A 19,830-nucleotide genomic window follows, 5' to 3' on the forward strand; every position below is an offset into this window, starting at 1 on the left:
TGGTGGATGGGATGAGGCGTGGGGAGGAGACTGGGTGGGGTCACCCTATGCTTTCTGAGAGGACTGAGAAATTCAGGGAAACGGTCAGCAGGCCGCAGGTCTGGGCAGCAGCCCTCACGATCCCCCTTCCGTACCTCGGAGCAGGAAACACGGGTGGTATAAAGACACGACAAATACTGGCTTCCAGGGGACCGCCAGGTGGTAGGACCTTGGGGGAGCAAAGGCGCAGACAATCTGCGGCTTGGCCACATCCATGAGGTGCACAGAGCCATTGCTGGAAAAGATCAGCACCTGGGAAGCAAAGAGATGGTGAATGGGGACTTCTCCACTCTGTCACTCACCTCCGTGTGAAATAAGAACAGCTAGAAATAAAAAACAAACAGGGAATTTTTTCACTCTTGGCACCCAGCCTCTGGCTCCAGCCATACCATTCAGGGGACAGCAGCAATGTGCGTGTTTGCTCCTATGGAGCCTCCAGCAGCAGCCGGCTGGCCCCAGGGCTGTGTCTGTTCCTGGCCCGTCCTTCCCCCTTGGCCCTGCTTCTCTTGCTACTTCCCCCTCCATGCGGCCAGGATTCAGTTCTGCATCTGTGCCATACCCTTTCCTCCCACCTCCTCGGGGACCGTTCAAGCCAACGGCCGCTCCTGCCCTGGGTTGGAGCTGAGGCCTCTCTCCTGCTTGGGCTCTTTCCTCTCTGTAGGTGAACATACTAAACTCACCGCCATCTTTTTAACATCTTTTTTTTTTTGCAGTACGCGGGCCTCTCACTGTTGCGGCCTCTCCCGTTGCGGAGCACAGGCTCCGGATGCGCAGGCTCAGCGGCCATGGCTCACAGGACCAGCCGCTCCGCGGCATGTGGGATCCTCCCGGACCGGGGCACGAACCCGCGTCCCCTGCATCGGCAGGCGGACTCTCAACCACTGCGCCACCAGGGAAGCCCCTCACCACCATCTTTAAAACCCCCCTTGACCCTACATCCTCTTCCCGCTGCCACACACTCAGACGTCTGAGAGAGCCTCTCCTCACCCTCCCTGCACCCCGACCTCCCCTGCTGTCCCCCTTGCCATGGACACTGGTCTCCACAAAGTACTCGGTTTCTCTTCAGCACAGGACACTGTGCTCTTGCTTTCTTCCAGTCCTTCTCCCTGAGCCGCCAGGAGCCCCCTCCTGGTTTTCCTGGGGCGCCCCTGTCCATCACTTCGTGAGCTCATTTTCCCCGTCCCGGAAGACTTACAGTGTAAGTGATGGTAGTGCCCCTGGGAGCCTCTTCTATACGCACCCACTCGCAATGGCCAGCCGTGCTGCTCCCCACGGCTTTAACTACCGCTAACCGGTTGCTGAGCACAGAATCTACTCTTTCAGCCCTGGACTCTCTCAGAGCCTCCTCTGGGGGTCCTGTAGGCCCCTCACTCCCGGCAGGGCCACACAGGGAATCACAGACTTTCCCTCCAGGCCTGTGTTTCCTTCAGTGGCCCTGTAGGGATTAGAGAATCAGCTCCACAAGCCGAGAGCAGCCTCAGTGCCTCCCTGTCCTCTGGCTGCAGCCCAGGCAGCCCTGAGCTGTGGGCCCATCTCCTCACTAACACCGCTCCACTCGCCGCCCTTCCCTGGACACAGTTGGAGCTCCCTGGCTCCAACTCCCCTCTAAGCTTCAAGCTGCATCCCAGACAAGGGCCCCTGTGCCCCCAGCCCCCAGCCTCTTCCCTCTCCACACCCCACAGGAGTCTGATCCTGCAGCTCCTTGAACTTCCTGCCGGCCTGGGACACAGTGTTCTCTCGCCTCCATGGTGCTGCCCTCTTGGTGCCCGTGGCTGAGCTCACTGTCCATCACTTCCTCCCCACCGGCCTCTGCAGTTTGAGTTAGGAGGCCCCTCTCTCCGTTGCACAGTGTCCTTTGCATGATATATCACAGCCTTTTACAGGTTCTAGGGCAGCTGCTTGGGGGCTTGCCTGTCTTCCCAACTCAACTGTGAGCTCCACGAGGGCAGGTGCTTTCTCCTTCATGTCTGTGCCCAAAGCTAGTCCAGTGCCCAGCACACGATAGGCCTTCAACAAATATTGGGTTGGCCAAAAAGTTCGTTCGGGTTTTTCCTAAGGATGGGACAAAAACCCGAACGAACTTTTTGGCCAGCCCAGTATTTTTGGAAGGAATAAAGAATACATTCACTAAAGAGGAATGAGGGGCCTGAGGAACCTACCATGCCGGGTAAGGCTTGGACTGGGGCCACTGCACGGATGGCTTCATCCAGGTGCTTCACAGGCCTATAGGAAACAAGACACACAGACATCCAGACTTGAAGACTTTTCAAGTTTTGCTATCCTCTCCTAGGCATATATCCTGGATAAATTCTTGTCTATAAGCATCAGGAGGTATGTCAGAGATGTTCACAGTAGTGAAAACTGGGAACAATCTAAATAAATCACTGGTAGGAGAATGCTTAAGTAATTGTGTTACATTATACAATGGGATACAATATAGCAACGAAAATAAAAGAGCTGGAGCTACATACAACATGTATGGCTCTCATGAACCATATCACAAAGCAAGTTACAGAATAAATAGCATTGAAAAACAAGTTGGAGAATATACATAATATGATTCCACTTACAGGTCCCCTAAAATATGCACAGCTAAACAATATATTGCTTGGAGATACAGTCATATGGATGTGGTTAGTTCTTAAAGGAAAACAAATGATGAATTTAGGAAAACATAAATAAATAAGTAAATTTAAAAAAAAAGAAAAAAGGGACTTCCCTGGTGGCCCAGTGGTTAAGAATCCGCCTGCCAGTGCAGGGGACACGGGTTCAATCCCTGGTCCAGGAAGATCCCACATGCTGCGGAGCAACTAAGTCCGTGCACCACAACTACTGAGCCTGCGCTCTAGAGCCCGTGAGCCACAACTACTGAGCCCACGTGCCACAACTCCTGAGCTCACACACCTAGAGCCTGTGTTCTGCAGCAAGAGAAGCCACCGCAATGAGGAATGCGTGCACAGCAACAAAGAGTAGCCCCCGCTCACTGCAACTAGAGAAAGCCTGTGCACAGCAATGAAGACCCAGTATAGCCAAAATAAATAAAGTAAAAACAAAAAAAACAATGTGGTAGATTGAAAAAAAAAAGTAGACATAATATTTGGCAGTAACTCCCACTAAAATGGTGGAGTCTATTTTTCTGCTGCTTAAATGTGGGTGTGGCCAGGTGACATGCTTTGTCCAGTGTCAGAGGCTTGGAAAGCATCAGTGAACCTCGCTGGCAGGTGGGAGCCCTCAGGCTACCAGGTGACGGAGCCTGAGATGGCCTGCAGGAGAGGCTGAAAGGAAGAGTGCCCCGGCCAACAGCTGCCAACTGCCTGGTACGTGAGTGAGGCCGGCTTAGACATCCAGCCCCTAACCGAGCTGCCAGCTGCCCGAAGGCACCTGTGAGAGCCAAGGCGAGACCAGCCCATAGTGCTGACCTACTGCATCAGAGACTAAACGCTGACTGTTTTCTTAAGCCATTAAGTTGTGGAGTGGTTTGTTATATGTAGCAATAGATAATTAAAAGGTGGTTAACTTGGAGGAGGAGAGAGAAGGATGTGATCAGGGAGAAGCACACAGAGAGCCTTAACTGAATTGGTGATGATCTATTTCTTAAGCTCGGTGATGGGTACAGTGGAGTTCTCACCCTCCCCCATACGTATGCTAAATACACCCCCTCACACATATTGTACAGATGATTTGCCTGCATAAAACAGTTCACAATTTAAAAGAGAGAGACCCTTGGAGAAACTGATAAAAAACTTTTGGCAGAAATGACCCTCTTCCTGGTCATGTGGGATATGAAAGATGTCATTTGTGCCACCATACAATTTATATATATATACACCCACATGTAAAAGACATTGGTGAGCTTGAGAAGCTCACCGGGAAAGTGATGACTAGAGAGAAAGTGGACTCTAGGCTGAGAGATTGTCAGTTTTTTACCATTAAATAGCATCATCTGTCTGGTAGATCATGCACCCACCCTGCCCTCAAGCCACTGACCTCTCCACCAGCACACTGAGGGTGGGTCCTTGGGTCCCCGTGGCTGCCACCAGTTGGAGAGAAGCATCTGTACACAGTACCACACATTTCATTTGGGATTTCACTGGCCCCTCGGGATACATGTTCTGTCCTTTGTGGACTAAGAAGTATTTCAGGAAGTGAATGCTTTGGCAGAAACATCTTTCAGGAAGAGCGATGACCCCAAGAGAGAGTCCTGGAGAAAGTAACGGCACAAGCAGGTCAGAAAAGGGGGAAGAGGGAGGCAGCCATGGGCGCAGGGTCTGTGACCAGCAAGAGTGTGAGGGACGTGAGGGCAAAACCAAGCAATGAGCATCCCCTGAGGGTGAAGGCAAGAAACCCCAATGTCCGAGGGGAGCCCCCTTCAGGGGGACCCCTTCTAAGTATTTGGGGGAACCAGACCCATGGAGGGGGGCAGGGTCAGCACTGGAGCGGAGGGAAGGAAGCTACAACGCAGCCAGGTACTGACTCTAGCCATCAAATGTGTATCAGAGGAACGGCGGTATTAGGCAGCGGTGGGGCTCACCTTTGGCTAGGTCCCACAGTGTGAGCACACCATCCTCGCAGGCCAGCACCAGGTAGGAGCAGCAGCAGCTGAGCTGAGACACCGCAATGGGTGCAGCACAGGGCCACACGCCCTCGGGATCTAGTGGGGAGGACACCACTCACCAGGCTGCCCCCGGACCCCGCCCCCACCCATCACCTCCACCTGGACAACATGAGACCCAGACTAGTCTGCCTGTCTGGACTCACCATCTCTCTCCTCTCTGTGCAATGCTGTCTCCTTCCTCAGGATAATATATATAACAACAAGTTACACCATTATTATACTACAGCTGACATTGAATGAGTACTTACTAGGTGCTAAACAGCGTGGTAGGCACTTTAATGCATCATTTCATTTAATGCTCACAAGGATCCTATGAGGTGGGTCCTGTTAGTACCCCTGTCTTACAGATGAGGAGACTGAAGCAGAGAAGTAAGTGACTTGCCCGAGGTCATATAAGCCTGGTCAGTACAGAAGTTGAGATGAGAAGCCAGGTTGCCTGGGAGAGGGATGGAAGGAAAGAAATTCTTCCCTTGTGAGTTTTTAAACTTTACTTCTGAGATATAACTCTGAAGTACAACATAGTGTTGTACTTCAAGGAATTCTCACAAAAGTGAACTTGCTCATGTAACTGCCTCCATGAGTTTGTAAAAAACAAACCACCACCCCCCATATTTCCTAAGTGCCTTTCGATTTCAAAGAGCTTTCACATACAGAAACTCTGAATTTTGCTATTCACAACAAATGCATGCAGTGGATAACAATGGTGTAATTGAGTAGTTTTCTGTTTTGGATGAGAAAATGGGATTGGGGTGTGAAGTGACTGGCCTGAGACTACACAGTTCGCAGATAGTTGTGCTGGGACGGGCCCTCTGGTGCCAAGCCCACCTTCTTTTTACCTTCGTTGTCTAAGGAGCCCTGTGGACCTGATGGGGCTCTGTCCCTATGGACCTGTCATCTTTAAGAAACATGACAGTTCAGAGACAGAGCCTTGGGGTCACATGACAGCTGCCAAGCCACCCACTCTGCTCTGGTCCCCTAAAGCCACGCTGCTGTGTCAGTCACGTGCTCTCAGCTAAGCTGAAGAAGGACATGTTCTCAGAGCCCTGAGCTTAGGCCACTCCCATCTCGGCAGTAAAGTACCAACTTTATCCTTCAGCGTTCGGTTAAGTGAATAGAGGAAGAAGTTGTGACTTCCAGTCCAGTGTACGCCAATGACACAGGCTACCCCTGGGAAAGAAGAGAGGAAATGAGCATTACATAAGGAGTCTGGGTGGCCTTTGGTTTGTGTGAAGGGATTTGCCCAAGAGGAAGTCAGTTTGAAATGGTTCATTCTAATGGGCAGCACCCAACTGAAGGGTGAGCTTCCAGATGAGGGTCTGGGCACCCCCCAGGAGGGCTGTTCCTAGGGCCAAGTCGCCTTCCTGTGCAGGGAGTGCAGGGAGGATGGTCACAACTGTCCCTCAGCTGCTTTCACATCTCCTAGATAATTCATGTCCACTTGGCTGTCAGTGTTTTAAATAACATTTTCTACAAAAGGAATTCATATCCAGAAGCAGCCTGGCAGGACGTGTGTGCACACTGTCCTCTGTGGCAGCTCACTCCCTGAAGACAGTGCCAGCCTCCATATCAGGGAATCTGGGCTCAGGGGTCACAGGTCCAACCAGAAACCATTAAGCTGCAGCTGGCAGCCGACATTCCACCTCATTCCCTCCCAGCAGGCAGGGTGTGCTGTGCAGAACTTCTCCAGGAGGGCTTGCCAAGCATTCCCCCAAGGTGACGACCTGCTTCACGTTCACTTACCTGGGGGGCTCTTAACTTCCACTGGCATTGCAATTATGCAGCTAGGAAGGAGGAAGTGGAACGTGGCCATACTGGGAAAGAAAGAGACACTGGTCAGAGCCATGGCAGACTCCTTGGCAAGGAGAAATGCTGGCAGAGTCTTGGTAGTAAGACCAGAAATGGGTAGTTCAGATGGACCTTCCCAGGAGTTCAGGGCCATGAGGCAAATCACATTCTATGTGCTGGTCCTGGTGAGGGCAGGGTAGGTAGAGCGGTGGAAGTTATTCCCAGGCCGGGAACAGCACCCAGTGTGGGCAGATCCCTTCCCCAAGGGATCTTGGGGAAGATCCCTTAATGCCAGACTTGGGTGAAGTGCATAAATGCTCCTATCCTGGGAGCAGTACAACCAGTGGTGTGCTGATAAGTTGGCACTCTTAAAAAAAACCAAAAAAACCCTGATTTCCTGATTTATAGGGTTCGTAGCTTTTTGTGGTATAAATATTCCCACTATGGACAGTGACCAGTGGTTTAATGACTGGCTTGCAAAATTCCTAAATACCTTGCTGGGCAGCACAGCACTGAACCTTACTGGGTTCCAGTTCAGGCCTCAGGTAGTTTCTGTTAGGGCCTAGTCCTGGGACTTTGTGTGAAGTGAAAAAATTCAAGGCCCACTTGACGGCAAGATGAGAGGTTTCACTTCCCACGTGAAGCAAGGACATCCCTGAGACCCACAGTAGCTGTGAGGAGAGCTGGTTCCTGAACCTGCTCCACCAGATACTTCAAGGACTTGGGCTCAGTTTTTACAATCACTGAGGCCTACCTGCTGACCGAGATTAGAAAGTAACATTTTAATAATTACACATTAATGTATTACATTTAGAAAGACTGGATGCAAATGGAGAAAAATATTAATAGTGGTGACTTTTATTTCCCTCTTGAGGATCATCTGTGCTGTCTAGATAATCAGGAAAACAATTTTTTTTAAGGAGACGCTATCATACAAAAAATTATAAAATGGGGAGTTCCCTGGTGGTCCAGTGGTTAGGATTCGGTGCCTTCACTGCCGTGGCCCGGGTTCAATACCTGGTCAAGGAACTGACATCCTGCCAGCCACGTGGTGCAGCCAAAAAAAAAAAATTCTAAAATAAACTCTCCTTCTCATCTCCATAGATGTCTATGCCTTCTTTAAAATCTGTTATCAGCCTTTGTTTGAGCTATATTTAAACAATCTCCATACAACTTTTTTCTAAGGAATTTTTTCTTTTTTAAAAAAATTTAATTAACGTATTTATGGCTGCGTTGGGTCTTCGTTGCTGTGCGCGGGCTTTCTCTAGTTGCGGTGAGCGGGGGTTGTTCTTCATTGTGGTGTGCAGGCTTCTTATTGCGGTGGCTTCTCTTGTTGCGGAGCATGGGCTCCACGGGTGTGAGCTCTCTAGTTGTGGCGCACGGGCTTAGTTGCTCCGCGGCATGTGGGGTCCTCCCGGCCGGCCCGGGGCTCGAACCCGTGTCCCCTGCATTGGCAGGCAGATTCTCAACTGCTGCACCACCAGGGAAGTCCCTCCATACAACTTTTCAAAAGACACTCAGAAAAGTCCCCCAAACCATCGAGAGCTTTGGGACCTTGAATTAATTCAGGTCCTTGGGCTGATTCCTGCATGCGCCCAGGGAGGAGAAGCTCCCAGGGCGGAGGCATTCTAGCTGGGCCCCTCCATGGCTCACCTGAGCAGCTCCTCCTCCCACTCCCCATCCAGGTACTTCCTGAAGGTGTCGTTGAAGATTGCCGCCTGCCGCTCCCACTGACTGTCCTTGATGAAGTGATTCTGCCCAGAGCCCAGCCCACAGCAATCTTCTATCTTTGCAAAGACTTCCAGGGGGCTTTTAAATGTGGTACCTAGGTTGAAAATATTCCAGAATTGGTCAAACCATCTGACTTCCTCCTTCCTGATTTCCCCCTTCTCCTCCATGCTTCCCAATTTCCTACAGAATCCCTCGTCCTCAGAAATCTGTTCTTGCTTTGCCCAGGTGTTCAGTCCTCTTCCCAGCCTCTCCTACTCCACCAGCTCACGGAGCACAGGCAAAGGGCAGCTGCTCTCCTCCTCCCACTTCTCCATCTCCATCCCGCCGCCATTTCCTGTTTCCAGACTACAGAATCTCCAGAGGCCAAGGACATGTTCACGAGTCACTAGAGGCCTTAGATCACTGTTGCTGTCTCCCAGCTCAGCAAGGCCCCAAATCTGCCGTTACTTGTGCTATTCAGCTGCTGCTGAGGACCTACATTCGACAGTCCCAGCGTCTTCCTGTGCTTAAATTTATCCAACTACCTTCCTTTAAAAAAATCTCCTTTCTCTGCCAATCACTTTTCTTATCACTCTCCTTCCCAGTGACCTTGCATTTCCTTCTTTTTCATCTGCTCCTAAATTCACAGTAAAAATAAGTGATTTATTTTCTGGGTTCACAGCCCAACTTTCAGAACTTCTGAAAGTGCCCAGGTCCCTCAAGTTGCCCAGGAGGTCTCACTGTGCCCCAGGTCTCCTTCCCCAGAGGCAACCATTGTTATCAGTTTCCTGCATCAATTTCTAGAAAGAGGCCCCTTCTAGATGGCAATATATTATTATATTATATAATATATACAGTCTTATATTATATTTTTAAATATGTATTTCATGTACATTTGTATATATTTTATAAACAAATGATAGCATATATCAACTAGCAGTTCTCAGAATGTGGTCCCAGATCAGCAGGAATCTGGCAGGGTTAGAAATGAAGGTTCTCAAGCCCCACCCCAGACCTACTGAAACAGAAACTCGGTGGGTGGGGCCCAGCAATTTGGGTTTTAACAAGTCCTCCAAGTGAGTCTGATCCAGCTAAAGTTTGAGAATTGCTGTCATACACTAGAACCCTTGCATTTTGACTTAACAAAATGTCTTGGGAGATCTCTTCATTTCAGTACTATAGATCTTCTTCGTTGTTCGTTGCTTATTTTCATTTAGTAAACCTTTTTCTTGTTGTGAAATATAATACATTCAGAAAAGAGCATAAAAATATGTCTTAATAAGTTATTATAAAGCAAACATCTGTCTCTACTGAGGTCAAGAAACAGATTATCACCCCTCCCTAAAAGCTTTCCAAGGGCCCTTCTCCAGTCATAACCCCCTGGGAAGAGCGGCAACCATTGTCTTGGCTTTTATGTAATCACTTCATGACATTTATTTTACTTTTGCTACCTAAATATGCATCTAAACACTACAGCTTTGTTTTGCCTGCTTTTGAGCTGTACACAATGGAATTACACAGTGTTAACTCTATATGTGCCCTCTTTTGCTTAATATTGTTTGTGAGATTTATCCATTTTGCTGTGTATAGCTGTAGTTTGTTCATTTTCATTGCTGTATAATATTCCATTGAGTGAACTAAAGTTTATTTATCTGTTCTTTTATTGATGGATATTTCGGTTGTTTCATGGTTTGGGGCTATTGGAAATCATGTCATTATTATCATTCTTGTACATGCCTCCTTGTGCACAGTTACTTGCAGGCCTATCAGGTATACACCTAGAAGTAGGGTGACCAACTTATTCTGGTTTGTGCAGGAGTTTCCCAGTTTTAGCACCAAAGGCCTCACATCCCGGAAAACCCCTTAGTCCCAGGCAAAATGATATTCTTGGTCGCCCTACCTAGGAGTGTAAATGCTGGGTCATAGGATATAACTTATCTTCAACATTACCAGATAATGCTAAACTGTTTTCCAAGGTGGTTGTACTGACTTTCATTGCTAACTGTAATCTATGGGAGGTCTGATTATTCCACATCCTTACCAACTTGGTACGATCAATCTCTTTTAATTTTAGCCATCCTGGTGGGTGTGGAGTGGTATCTCATTATGGTTTTAATTTGCATTTCCCTGATAACTAATTATGTTGAGCACCTTCGTATATGTTTATTGGCCATTTGAATAATCTCCTGCCTGTTTTATGCTGAATGATCTGTCTTTTTCCTAACAATTTGTAGGAATTCTTTATATAGTCTGGATGTGGACCATTCATAAGTTTTACATGTTTTGCAAATATCTTCTCCCAATACATGATTTGTTCTTTCATGCTCTTAATGATGTCTTTGGATGATTATAAGTCCTCAATTTTAATGTAATCAAACTTATCAACTTTTATTATATATAAGTACTTGAGTTTTGTTTAAAAAGTCTTTCCTTACCCAGAGGTCATAAAGATATTGACTTATTTTCTAAAAGTTTTATTGCTTTGTCTTTCATATTTACTTCTATGATTCATCTGGAATTTAATTTTGTATATCATGTGAGGCAGGGGTCAATATTCACTTTTGTTTCCATATGGACAACCAGCGTCATTTACTGAAATGACCATTCACTACTCTGTAGCACCACCTCCGTCAGGTATCAAGTGTCCATTTATGCTTAAGTTTGTCCTGGCCTCTCTATCCTGTTTTATTAATTTATTTTTCTATCTACTATTTCTATCTATTTATATTTCTGTATTTTATATATATTTCTATTATTCACTCATCTCTTTTTCTACCTTGTCTTAATTACTGTGGCTTTATAATAAATCTTGATGGAGCAAATCATATCACCATGTTCTTTTATAAGACTGAATTGGCTACCCTTGGTGTTTTGCATTTCTCTCTTTGCTTTTAATGGTTGTAAAGTGTTCTGAGTGTACCAGATTTATCTAACCAGTCTTTTGCCTCTATAAATAGCACTGCAGTGAACATTCTTGTAGGTATATCTTTGAATATATGTGTGTAGGTATATAGGTATATCTTTGAATATGTGACTATTGAGAGGATAGACTCTATGTCCCGTGTCTACAGTGGACTTCCCCCCTGCTCCTCTTAACCAGCTCCCACTTATTCTTCAAAACCTTCCCAAATGTCCCTTCTTCTGATAAAGCCTCTGCCTATTCCCTGGGCAGAGTTAGTTACTCCTTCCTCTATGTTTTCATGGCCCTGGATGTTCCCCATTGTTGCACTTATCATATCCTACTATGGTGGTTTCCTCCTATTCTCCCTTGGTACACTAGCAGCTTTTAGAGCACCGGAGATGTGTCTTACTCATCTTTGTGCTTGGTGCAGTATTGGCACTGATGAATGAACTAACACAGGAATGTAGGAATGAATGAACTCCACTAGCACTTGGGAAAGATGTCTCTTTCCTGATATCCCAATTCTGTTAGTTAACTGTATCCTTGTAACATTTATATTTTTAATCTTTAGGTCTCAGAGCTTATGAATTAAAAAATTAGATATTGCTGCCAATAAATGGAAAAGATGGGAAATGTGGAGAAAGGCAGAGAATGAAAAAACAAATAAAGCAATGGCAAAAGGAAAGAAAGTATTCATTGAGTTATACCTACCTGCAACTGGTTTGGGTGGTTTGATTTTCATTATGTAAACTGGAACACTCAATTTAGCATCTCCTCTAAAATAAATGTTTATATCCTACAATAAAGAAAAGGCACAGCTAATAAGCCAACAAAGGAGATAAAACTGTATCATTAAAAACACTCATTTCGGGCTTCCCTGGTGGCGCAGTGGTTGAGAGTCCGCCTGCCGATGCAGGGGACGCGGGTTCGTGCCCCGGTCCGGGAGGATCCCACATGCCGCGGAGCGGCTGGGCCCGTGAGCCATGGCCACTGAGCCTGCGCGTCCGGAGCCTGTGCTCTGCAACAGGAGAGGCCACAACAGCGAGAGGCCCGCATACCGCAAAAAAAAAAAAAAAAACACTCATTTCAAAAGAAGGCAGAAAAAGAGGAATAAGGAAGAAAAACAGGTGGGACAAATAGAAAGTAAATAGCAAAGTGGTAGATTTAAACCTAAACATATCAATAATCACATTAAATATAAATGGCCTAAACACCCCAATTAAAAGGTAGAGATTGGCAGATTGTATAAAAAGGCAAGACCCAACGATATGCTGTCAAAAAGAAACTCATTTTAAATATAAAGACACGAATAAAAAAAAAGACACCAATATATTAAAAGTATAGAAAAAAGATACATCTTGTAAACTGATCAAAAGAAAGCTGGGGTGGCTGTATTAATATCTGACATAATAGATTTCAGAGCAAAGAATATTACCAGTGATCAAAGAGTCATTGAATAATGATAAAACGGTCAATTCTCAAGGGGACATAAAATTCTAAATGTTTAGGCACCTAATAGCAGAGCTTCAAAATACAGGAAGCAAAAATTCTTAGGTGTGAAAGCAGAAATAAATAAATCTACAATCTCACAGATTTCAACACTCTTCTCTCAATAATTGATAGAATAAGTAGACAGAAAATCAGTAAGAATGCAGAAAGGAAAGCAGTGAGGATATAGAAGACTTGAATAACTTGGACCAACAACAACAAGAATACACATTCTTTTCAAGTGCACATAGAACACTTACCAGGATAAACCATATTCTGGGCATAAAACAAGTCTTAATAAATTTGAAAGGTTTCAAATTATATGAAGTATGTTCTCTGATCACAATGGAATTAAGTTAGAAACCAATAAAAGGAAAAGAAAGATGTCTGGAACATCTCAAGTATTTGGACACTAAATAACATGCTTCTAAATAATCCACTGGTCAAAAAAGATATAAAAAAGCAAATTAGGAAGTATTTTGAAGTATTTTCAAAAATGAGAATATAACATATCAAAATTTAAAGGAAGCAGCTAAAGCAGTACTTAGATATAAGTTTGTAGCACTAAATGCCTGTGTCATTCTTCAAAGTTCATAAGGTCTTGGTGTAGGCAAGGACATAGGAATGATAAAGGTCGTACATATGAATGATAAGGTCAGGAAACAAATGGGAAAAGAAGGATTACTCAAAAATATTTGTGTGGCAATTGCTATTTTAAAAGAATAGATAAAAGTTGATCTCTTCCTTGCTCCATTCACAAAAGAAACTCCCATGTGTATAAAAGAGTGAAATGTCCCCCCCCCAAAAAAAACTATGAAGAATATTAGAAGAAAACACAGGAGAATTTATTTATAACCTTGAGATAGAGAAAGCCTTCTTAAGTGCAATGGCTGTAAAGAAAAGATTAAAAATTCTGATTATATCAAAATCTAAAACTTCTTTATAACAAAAAGGCACATAAGCAAAGTAAAAAGGGAATCAACAGAGTGTAAGAAAACATATAATAGGCAAAGAATTCACAGGCAATTCACAGAAGATAAAACCTCAATAGCCAATAAAAATATGAGATTAATGAAAATTAACACGAGATGCCATTTTGTTCCATCAGTTTGCACACACAAAAAATTAATATCAAATTTATCGAGGCTGTGGAGAATTACTGATTAAATGTAAATTGTCATGCCATTTTTGGAGGACAATTTAACTGTATCTACATTAAACTAAAAACGCATATATCCTTCAGAAGCACTCGGGTATACAAAGAAGAATTTACAAAGATTTTCATTGCATTATATAAAAGCCACCCTCAATGGACAAACAGCCAAATAAACTATGGTACATCCTTAATAGGAATAGTACACAGGATGTCAAAAGAACAAGGTAGGTTTATCGGACATTGCAAAACTTTGCCAATAAGTTGATTAGTATAAAAATGCAAATTTGTAAGAAAATATATATAGTATGATGCCACTTATATAGAAGAAAATTCCCATAAAATGAAACTATATTTTTCTAAATAAACTGATACCAGAATAAAAATATACACTAAAGTCCTAGAAAACACACACCAAGATAATAATGTTGATGACCTCTGGAGAGGGCTGCTCTATCTGAATTACTTGGCTTTTTCCAGAGTGATGTGTTCACATATTATTTGTATAATTTGAAACATAATGTAATTTTAGAAGGGAAAAAGGAAAGGACTCTAGAAAGAGACTTCCATTTGGAAGTTCACCACTGCCCTTCTGATAGGCCAGAATCCCAAGAGCTAAGCCTCTGGAAAGTATGGTATGCCCTCTGCCTCAGAGGGAGAGCCAGGAAGCTCCAGGGAAGCCACTCTGTTCTCTACGGTATCCCAATACAAAGACAACTTCCAACACCAAAAAAAAAATCCCTCAGTTTGGTGGATTGGGCTGTTACTTTGGCAGGGGCAAATTGGATTTCATGAGGCCTGAAGTGTATATGATTTAGGGGTCTTTGTAAGAAAGAGAACACAAAAGTTTGAACACAAAATGCCCATGACCACCCTAATACCACTCAATCTGGGGGAAATTGTGACAGAGGGGAAGTTTGAGTGAGAAGAGATGGTGGTCTTAAGTGATTACGGTTAAAACATGTTACTTTTTCCAATTTTACAAAAGTATGTGGTCATGTGAACATACTGCTAGGGACCCTCCTATGGCCTTGGAAGGGGCCATACAAGTGAGGGGCCCTGAAATTTAACCTCCTTTACCTTCAGGGAAACCCATCTCTGAACAAATGACTTGGGTCAATTATCCTCAAGGATAGGGGGCCATCTTCAAGGGAATGAGGCACAAGATTAAGTCACAGAGATTCTGAAAATAGTGCCCTGGTAGAACATTTTATTAGTATATTTGATATTTAAGGTAAATTTCAAATCAAAATAAAAATTCTAACACGTAACTTAAATCTCTTTGGAGATTTTCTTTAAAGTTTCTTACCATTTCTAAATTATCTGCAGTCACGGGATCAAGAGTGTTCTGAGGAGAAAAACGAGAAATTAATTCACAATAGGTTTGGTATATGTTCTCCTTCTTCCTTCAATCCTTTGAGATGCTCTTTCTTCCCCCCAATTATTTTTGTGAGATGTGAACTCATCCTGTAGACATGGAGGACCAATATTTGTGTGGTCTTCTGGCCTGCGGATTTTAACACATGATCCTTGTCCTCTAGGATCTTAAAATGTATTTGGGGAAACAAGAAATCATTAGTGACGTTAAGAGGAAATATGAGTAGAGGGGAGGAGATCAATTAGGAGACTATTGCAAAAATCTAAGTTGAAGCGAATATGTCTGATTGGCAAAATATATCAGTGATGTTGACAATTATATTTAAGTAACTCTAAATACAATTCATAGGACACGAATTACCACTGTAACTGGCATTAGTTGATTGCTTCTCAGTGTATAGAAACAGTGAATTATGGCGAGAAACCACCCCCATTCCAAGGTGATTCTCCCACTTGGATAATAAATTAATCCCTCAAAAAATGTATCTGTTGGGCACCAATAGGATACCATGGGGTTGGATGATAAAAAGAAGCAGAAGCTATGGTCTTAACAACCTAGAAATTTATCATCTAGTTAGGAGAAAAGGACTTCCATGTACAACCAGATAGTATGTGAGAAGTGTCAAAGAGAGGTATAGAGAATAAATTCTGTAAGAGTTTAGAGGAGGAAGGTCTCTGGGCCAGTAACTCTCCCAGGGATACAAAATCACACCCTGCTATGAAGACATTCACTGGAGAGAAAAGGCATTTATTCACAGCCACTCAATGAGCTCGGCATCACTGAGTCTCAATCTTGGTCTCCTATATTAATAATTTCACTAATTCTTTAGCACCTAATACAGTATGTTTTAAAGGCATGCTCAATGAATATTTGTTGTTGTTGATTAAAAAAATAAGTGCACATCAGATAGATGAGAAAATTTTGTATTAGGGACTTCCCTTGTGGCACAGTGGTTAAGAATCCGCCTGCCAATGCAGGGGACACGGGTTCGAGCCCTGGTCTGGGAAGATCCCACATGCCGCGGAGCAACTAAGCCCGTGCACCACAACTACTGAGCCTGCACTCTAGAGCCCGCAAACCACAACTACTGAGCCCGCGTGCTGCAACTACTGAAGCCCATGCGCCTAGAGCCCATGCTCCACAACAAGAAAAGCCACCGCAATGAGAAACCCGTGCACTGCAATAAAGAGTGGCCCCCGCTTGCCACAACTAGAGAAAGCCCATGCGCAGCAATGAAGACCCAATGCAGCCAAAATGGAAAAAAAGAAAATTACATCTTAAAATAATATTTACTGAAAAATTATATTTTAAAGAGATGGCATGAAGCCCAGGGATCACATATAATTAAACTGAAATGGTAGAGTTCCTACCTTCTAAGAATAAATGAAGAATGCATGTATTCCTATATAGTGAGTCTCCTACACACAAACGAGTTACATTCTGAAAGCATGTTCGTAAGTCCAATTTGTTCGTTAAGTCCAACAAAGTTAGCCTAGGTACCCAACTAACACAATTGGCTATACAGTAATGCACTGTATAGGTTTATAACACTTTTCACACAACTAATACATAAAAAAGAAACACAAAAAATAAAGAAAACATTTTTAATCTTACAGTACAGTACCTTGAAAAGTACAGTAGTACTGGCTACATCTCCTCTGCTTTTACTCTTGCTTCTGGACATTCTGGGCTTGAAATAAAGATACTGTACTACTGTATACAGTACTGTACAGTAAAGTACACAAAAGCACAAACACTTGTAGAGGATGCACGCATGTGACAATGTACACCAGACATGTGAAGGCACATTTGCATCTTTGAAAGTTCAAAACTTGAAGGTTCGTATGTAGGGGACTTACTGTATATTTAGAATAACACTTTTATACCATAATCTGGGGAATTTAGTGGAATGGGAGACATGAAAGGATGATTTCAACCCAGGAGGGAAAAAAATATATCTATTAGAGTCAAAAAAAAAAGACACACTTCCAGAGAAATGCCTGGGAGTGCTCTTGGTGGAGAGGCAACACCTAGACGAGAGAGATACCGGATTCCAACACCTCTGCTTTTTTTTTCCAAATATATATATATATATATATATATATATATATATGTATGTATGTATGTATATAGAAGTAAAATTGCGTTACAATGTTGTGTTAGTTTCTGCTGTACAATGAAGTGAATCAGCTATATGCATATCTATATCCCCTCTCTCTTGGACCTCCCTCTCTCCCCCCTCCCCACCATCCCACCCATTTAAATCTACAAACAATAAATGCTGGAAAGGGTATGGAGAAAAGGGAACCCTCTTGCACTGTTGGTGGGAATGTAAATTGATGCAGCCACTGTGGAGAACAGTAAGGAGGTTCCTTAAAAAACTAAAAATAGAACTACCATACGACCCAGCATTCCCACTATTGGGCATATACCCTGAGAAAACCATAATTCAAAAGGACACATGCACCCCAATGTTCATTGCAGCACTATTTACAATAGCCAGGACATGGAATCAACCTAAATGTCCAACGATAGATGAATGGATAAAGAAGATGTGGTACATATATACAATGACACCTCTGCTTTTTAACATCTTATTTTAACCACAGCAAATTGATTTGAGAGACATGGGCCAGTGTGCATCTTGTCCTCTCTTATGGCCTCTAGAAGGCCTCCTTCATCTTGAAATTGCAAGGAGGAGTTAGGCTAGATGTGGGTCAAGGGTAGGGAGAAACATATCAGTTGAAAACAGGGATGTTGCCCACCAGTTGCAGCTGTCTGACTTTTTTCTTCGGATTTATGGTGAGTTGGGGGTGCTCCACTTCCTTGAGCCAAGACTCCTTAGGCAATTTATACACATCCAGCCAAATATCCCCAGCTCCTGCATTAGGAAACCAAGGAACCATTGAGCAACTGCAAGCAGGCAACAAGTTTCCCCTGAGAAACGGCCCGTCTTCACAGAACCTCTGTGAAGGTTGGCACAGAGACCAGCAGGCACCCTCAGAACAGCAACTTTGACAAACGGAAGGAGATGTAGTTCTGCAATGGTTATTGCCAGTCCTCACTCACGGAGAGCTGCAGAGCTCCTCTCCTCAGGCCACTGCCTCTAAAGGAAACGGGCCTCTCACTCACAGCACTGAGGTAACAGTTTTTAACCAAACTGTCTGTGCTGCCTGGTCTCTGTGTTTTCTAGCTTCCAATGGTAAATTCCACTGATGTTTTGTCTCACAGCTATTCCCGTCTGGGGAGGAAAATGGCATATATAGAATCAATAACTGAGAGGGGTATGGCTGAGAAAGGGTTAGAATTGTGAGAGATGCCCCAGAGAATTCTTCTGACCAATATTTGAGGAGATGACAACCCATGGGGTGGTTGTGAGACTATCTCATCAAAGAAACATGCTCAGCTTCTATACTGAACTCCTGCCAACCTGGGAAAAGTTACTTTCCTATGATGGGATTCTGGCTAAATGTTTCTTTAAAAAAGTAATCTATATAGACACGTTGATTTCAGACTTCCGGCCTCCAGAGCTGTGAGAGACAAAATACCTGTTATTTTAGGCCACCCAGTTTGTGGTACTTTGTTACGGCAGCCCTAGGAAAATACTATAGATAGTATATAAGTTTCTTGTGATGCATAAAGCATTATAAAATATGTGTCTTTCTCTAGCACCTAACATATGAGAGGCCTGGGGCAAGAATATACATGGAGGCCCATACTGCATGTCTAAATATTTAAAAATTAAAAATCAAGCTAACAATCATTTGAATAAAATATGTTCTATCACCACAGGAATAAATGCAAGAGGCAAGATCCAACATTGAATGCTAAAAATGGTGGGCAAAACTTTAAGGAGACAATAGTCTCCTTAGAGACTAAAGTTTAGAGACTAAACTTTAATGCTGGGCATAGTATCTCCCCCGAATTTTTTATCAATCACTGTGGAGATTTCAACATGTCTCAAAATTCTTTGATCCTCCTACAACCAGGAAATGGTGTTTACATCCTCTCCCCTTGAGTGTGGTCTGGACTTAGAGTATGGAAAGGGAAAAACAGTAGCTCAACTGTGGAGGAAACTGGCAGATCACTTTAACTAAATGATCAAGGTTAACATCAGCAGTAGTGCTATCACATACACCCCTGATATAATAAACAAAAAGTTTCTTTGTGGGACTTTACCCCAAATCCTTAACCCTGGTTGAATCATGAGAAAAAATTCAGACAAACTGAAATTCAGGGACATTGCACAAAATATCTGACTGGTACTCTTCAAAAGTGTCTAGGTCATGAAAAACAAGGCAAGGTCAAGACATCACAAATAGGTATAGATAATATGATGATGACTAAATGCAATATGATATCCTGGATTGCACCTTGGAGCAAAAAAATTAGAAGAAAAACTGGCAAAGCGTGAAAAAAAATCTGTAGTTAATAGTATTATACCGATGTTATTTGCTTAATTTTGACAACTGTACCATGGTTTTGTTAAATGTTGGCATTAGGGAAACTGGGTGAAGGGTATAAGGGAACTCTGTCCTATCTTTGCAACTCTTCTGTAAATTATTTCTAAATAAAATGTTTGGGACTTCACTGGTGGTGCAGTGGGTAAGACTCCGTGCTCCCAATGCAGGGGGCCCGGGTTCGATGACTGGTCGGGGAATTAGATCCCGCATGCTGCAACTAAGAGTCCACATGCCACAACTAAGAAACCCACATTCCGCAACAAAGATCCCGCATGCTGCAAGTAAGACCCCCGCCCC

At 43.7% G+C, this 19,830-nt stretch overlaps 1 protein-coding gene across 1 annotated transcript in view; it reads right to left on the reverse strand.

Annotated features, from left to right (window-relative positions):
* Positions 1 to 19,830, reverse strand: part of WDR93 (WD repeat domain 93) — a 49,377-nt gene that overhangs the window by 9,440 nt on the left and 20,107 nt on the right. The window contains exons 7-16 of the mRNA XM_033402851.2: positions 17,836 to 17,951; positions 15,002 to 15,040; positions 11,763 to 11,847; positions 8,093 to 8,264; positions 6,395 to 6,465; positions 5,735 to 5,821; positions 4,571 to 4,690; positions 4,027 to 4,240; positions 2,199 to 2,262; positions 135 to 291 (exon numbers count right to left, since the gene is read on the reverse strand). Coding sequence (XP_033258742.1) covers positions 135 to 291; positions 2,199 to 2,262; positions 4,027 to 4,240; positions 4,571 to 4,690; positions 5,735 to 5,821; positions 6,395 to 6,465; positions 8,093 to 8,264; positions 11,763 to 11,847; positions 15,002 to 15,040; positions 17,836 to 17,951 — 1,125 coding nt within the window. The remainder of the gene's footprint in view (positions 1 to 134; positions 292 to 2,198; positions 2,263 to 4,026; positions 4,241 to 4,570; positions 4,691 to 5,734; positions 5,822 to 6,394; positions 6,466 to 8,092; positions 8,265 to 11,762; positions 11,848 to 15,001; positions 15,041 to 17,835; positions 17,952 to 19,830) is intronic.

The sequence above is a fragment of the Orcinus orca genome, chromosome 2 (genome assembly GCF_937001465.1).
Source record: "Orcinus orca chromosome 2, mOrcOrc1.1, whole genome shotgun sequence".
Lineage (NCBI taxonomy): Eukaryota > Metazoa > Chordata > Mammalia > Artiodactyla > Delphinidae > Orcinus > Orcinus orca.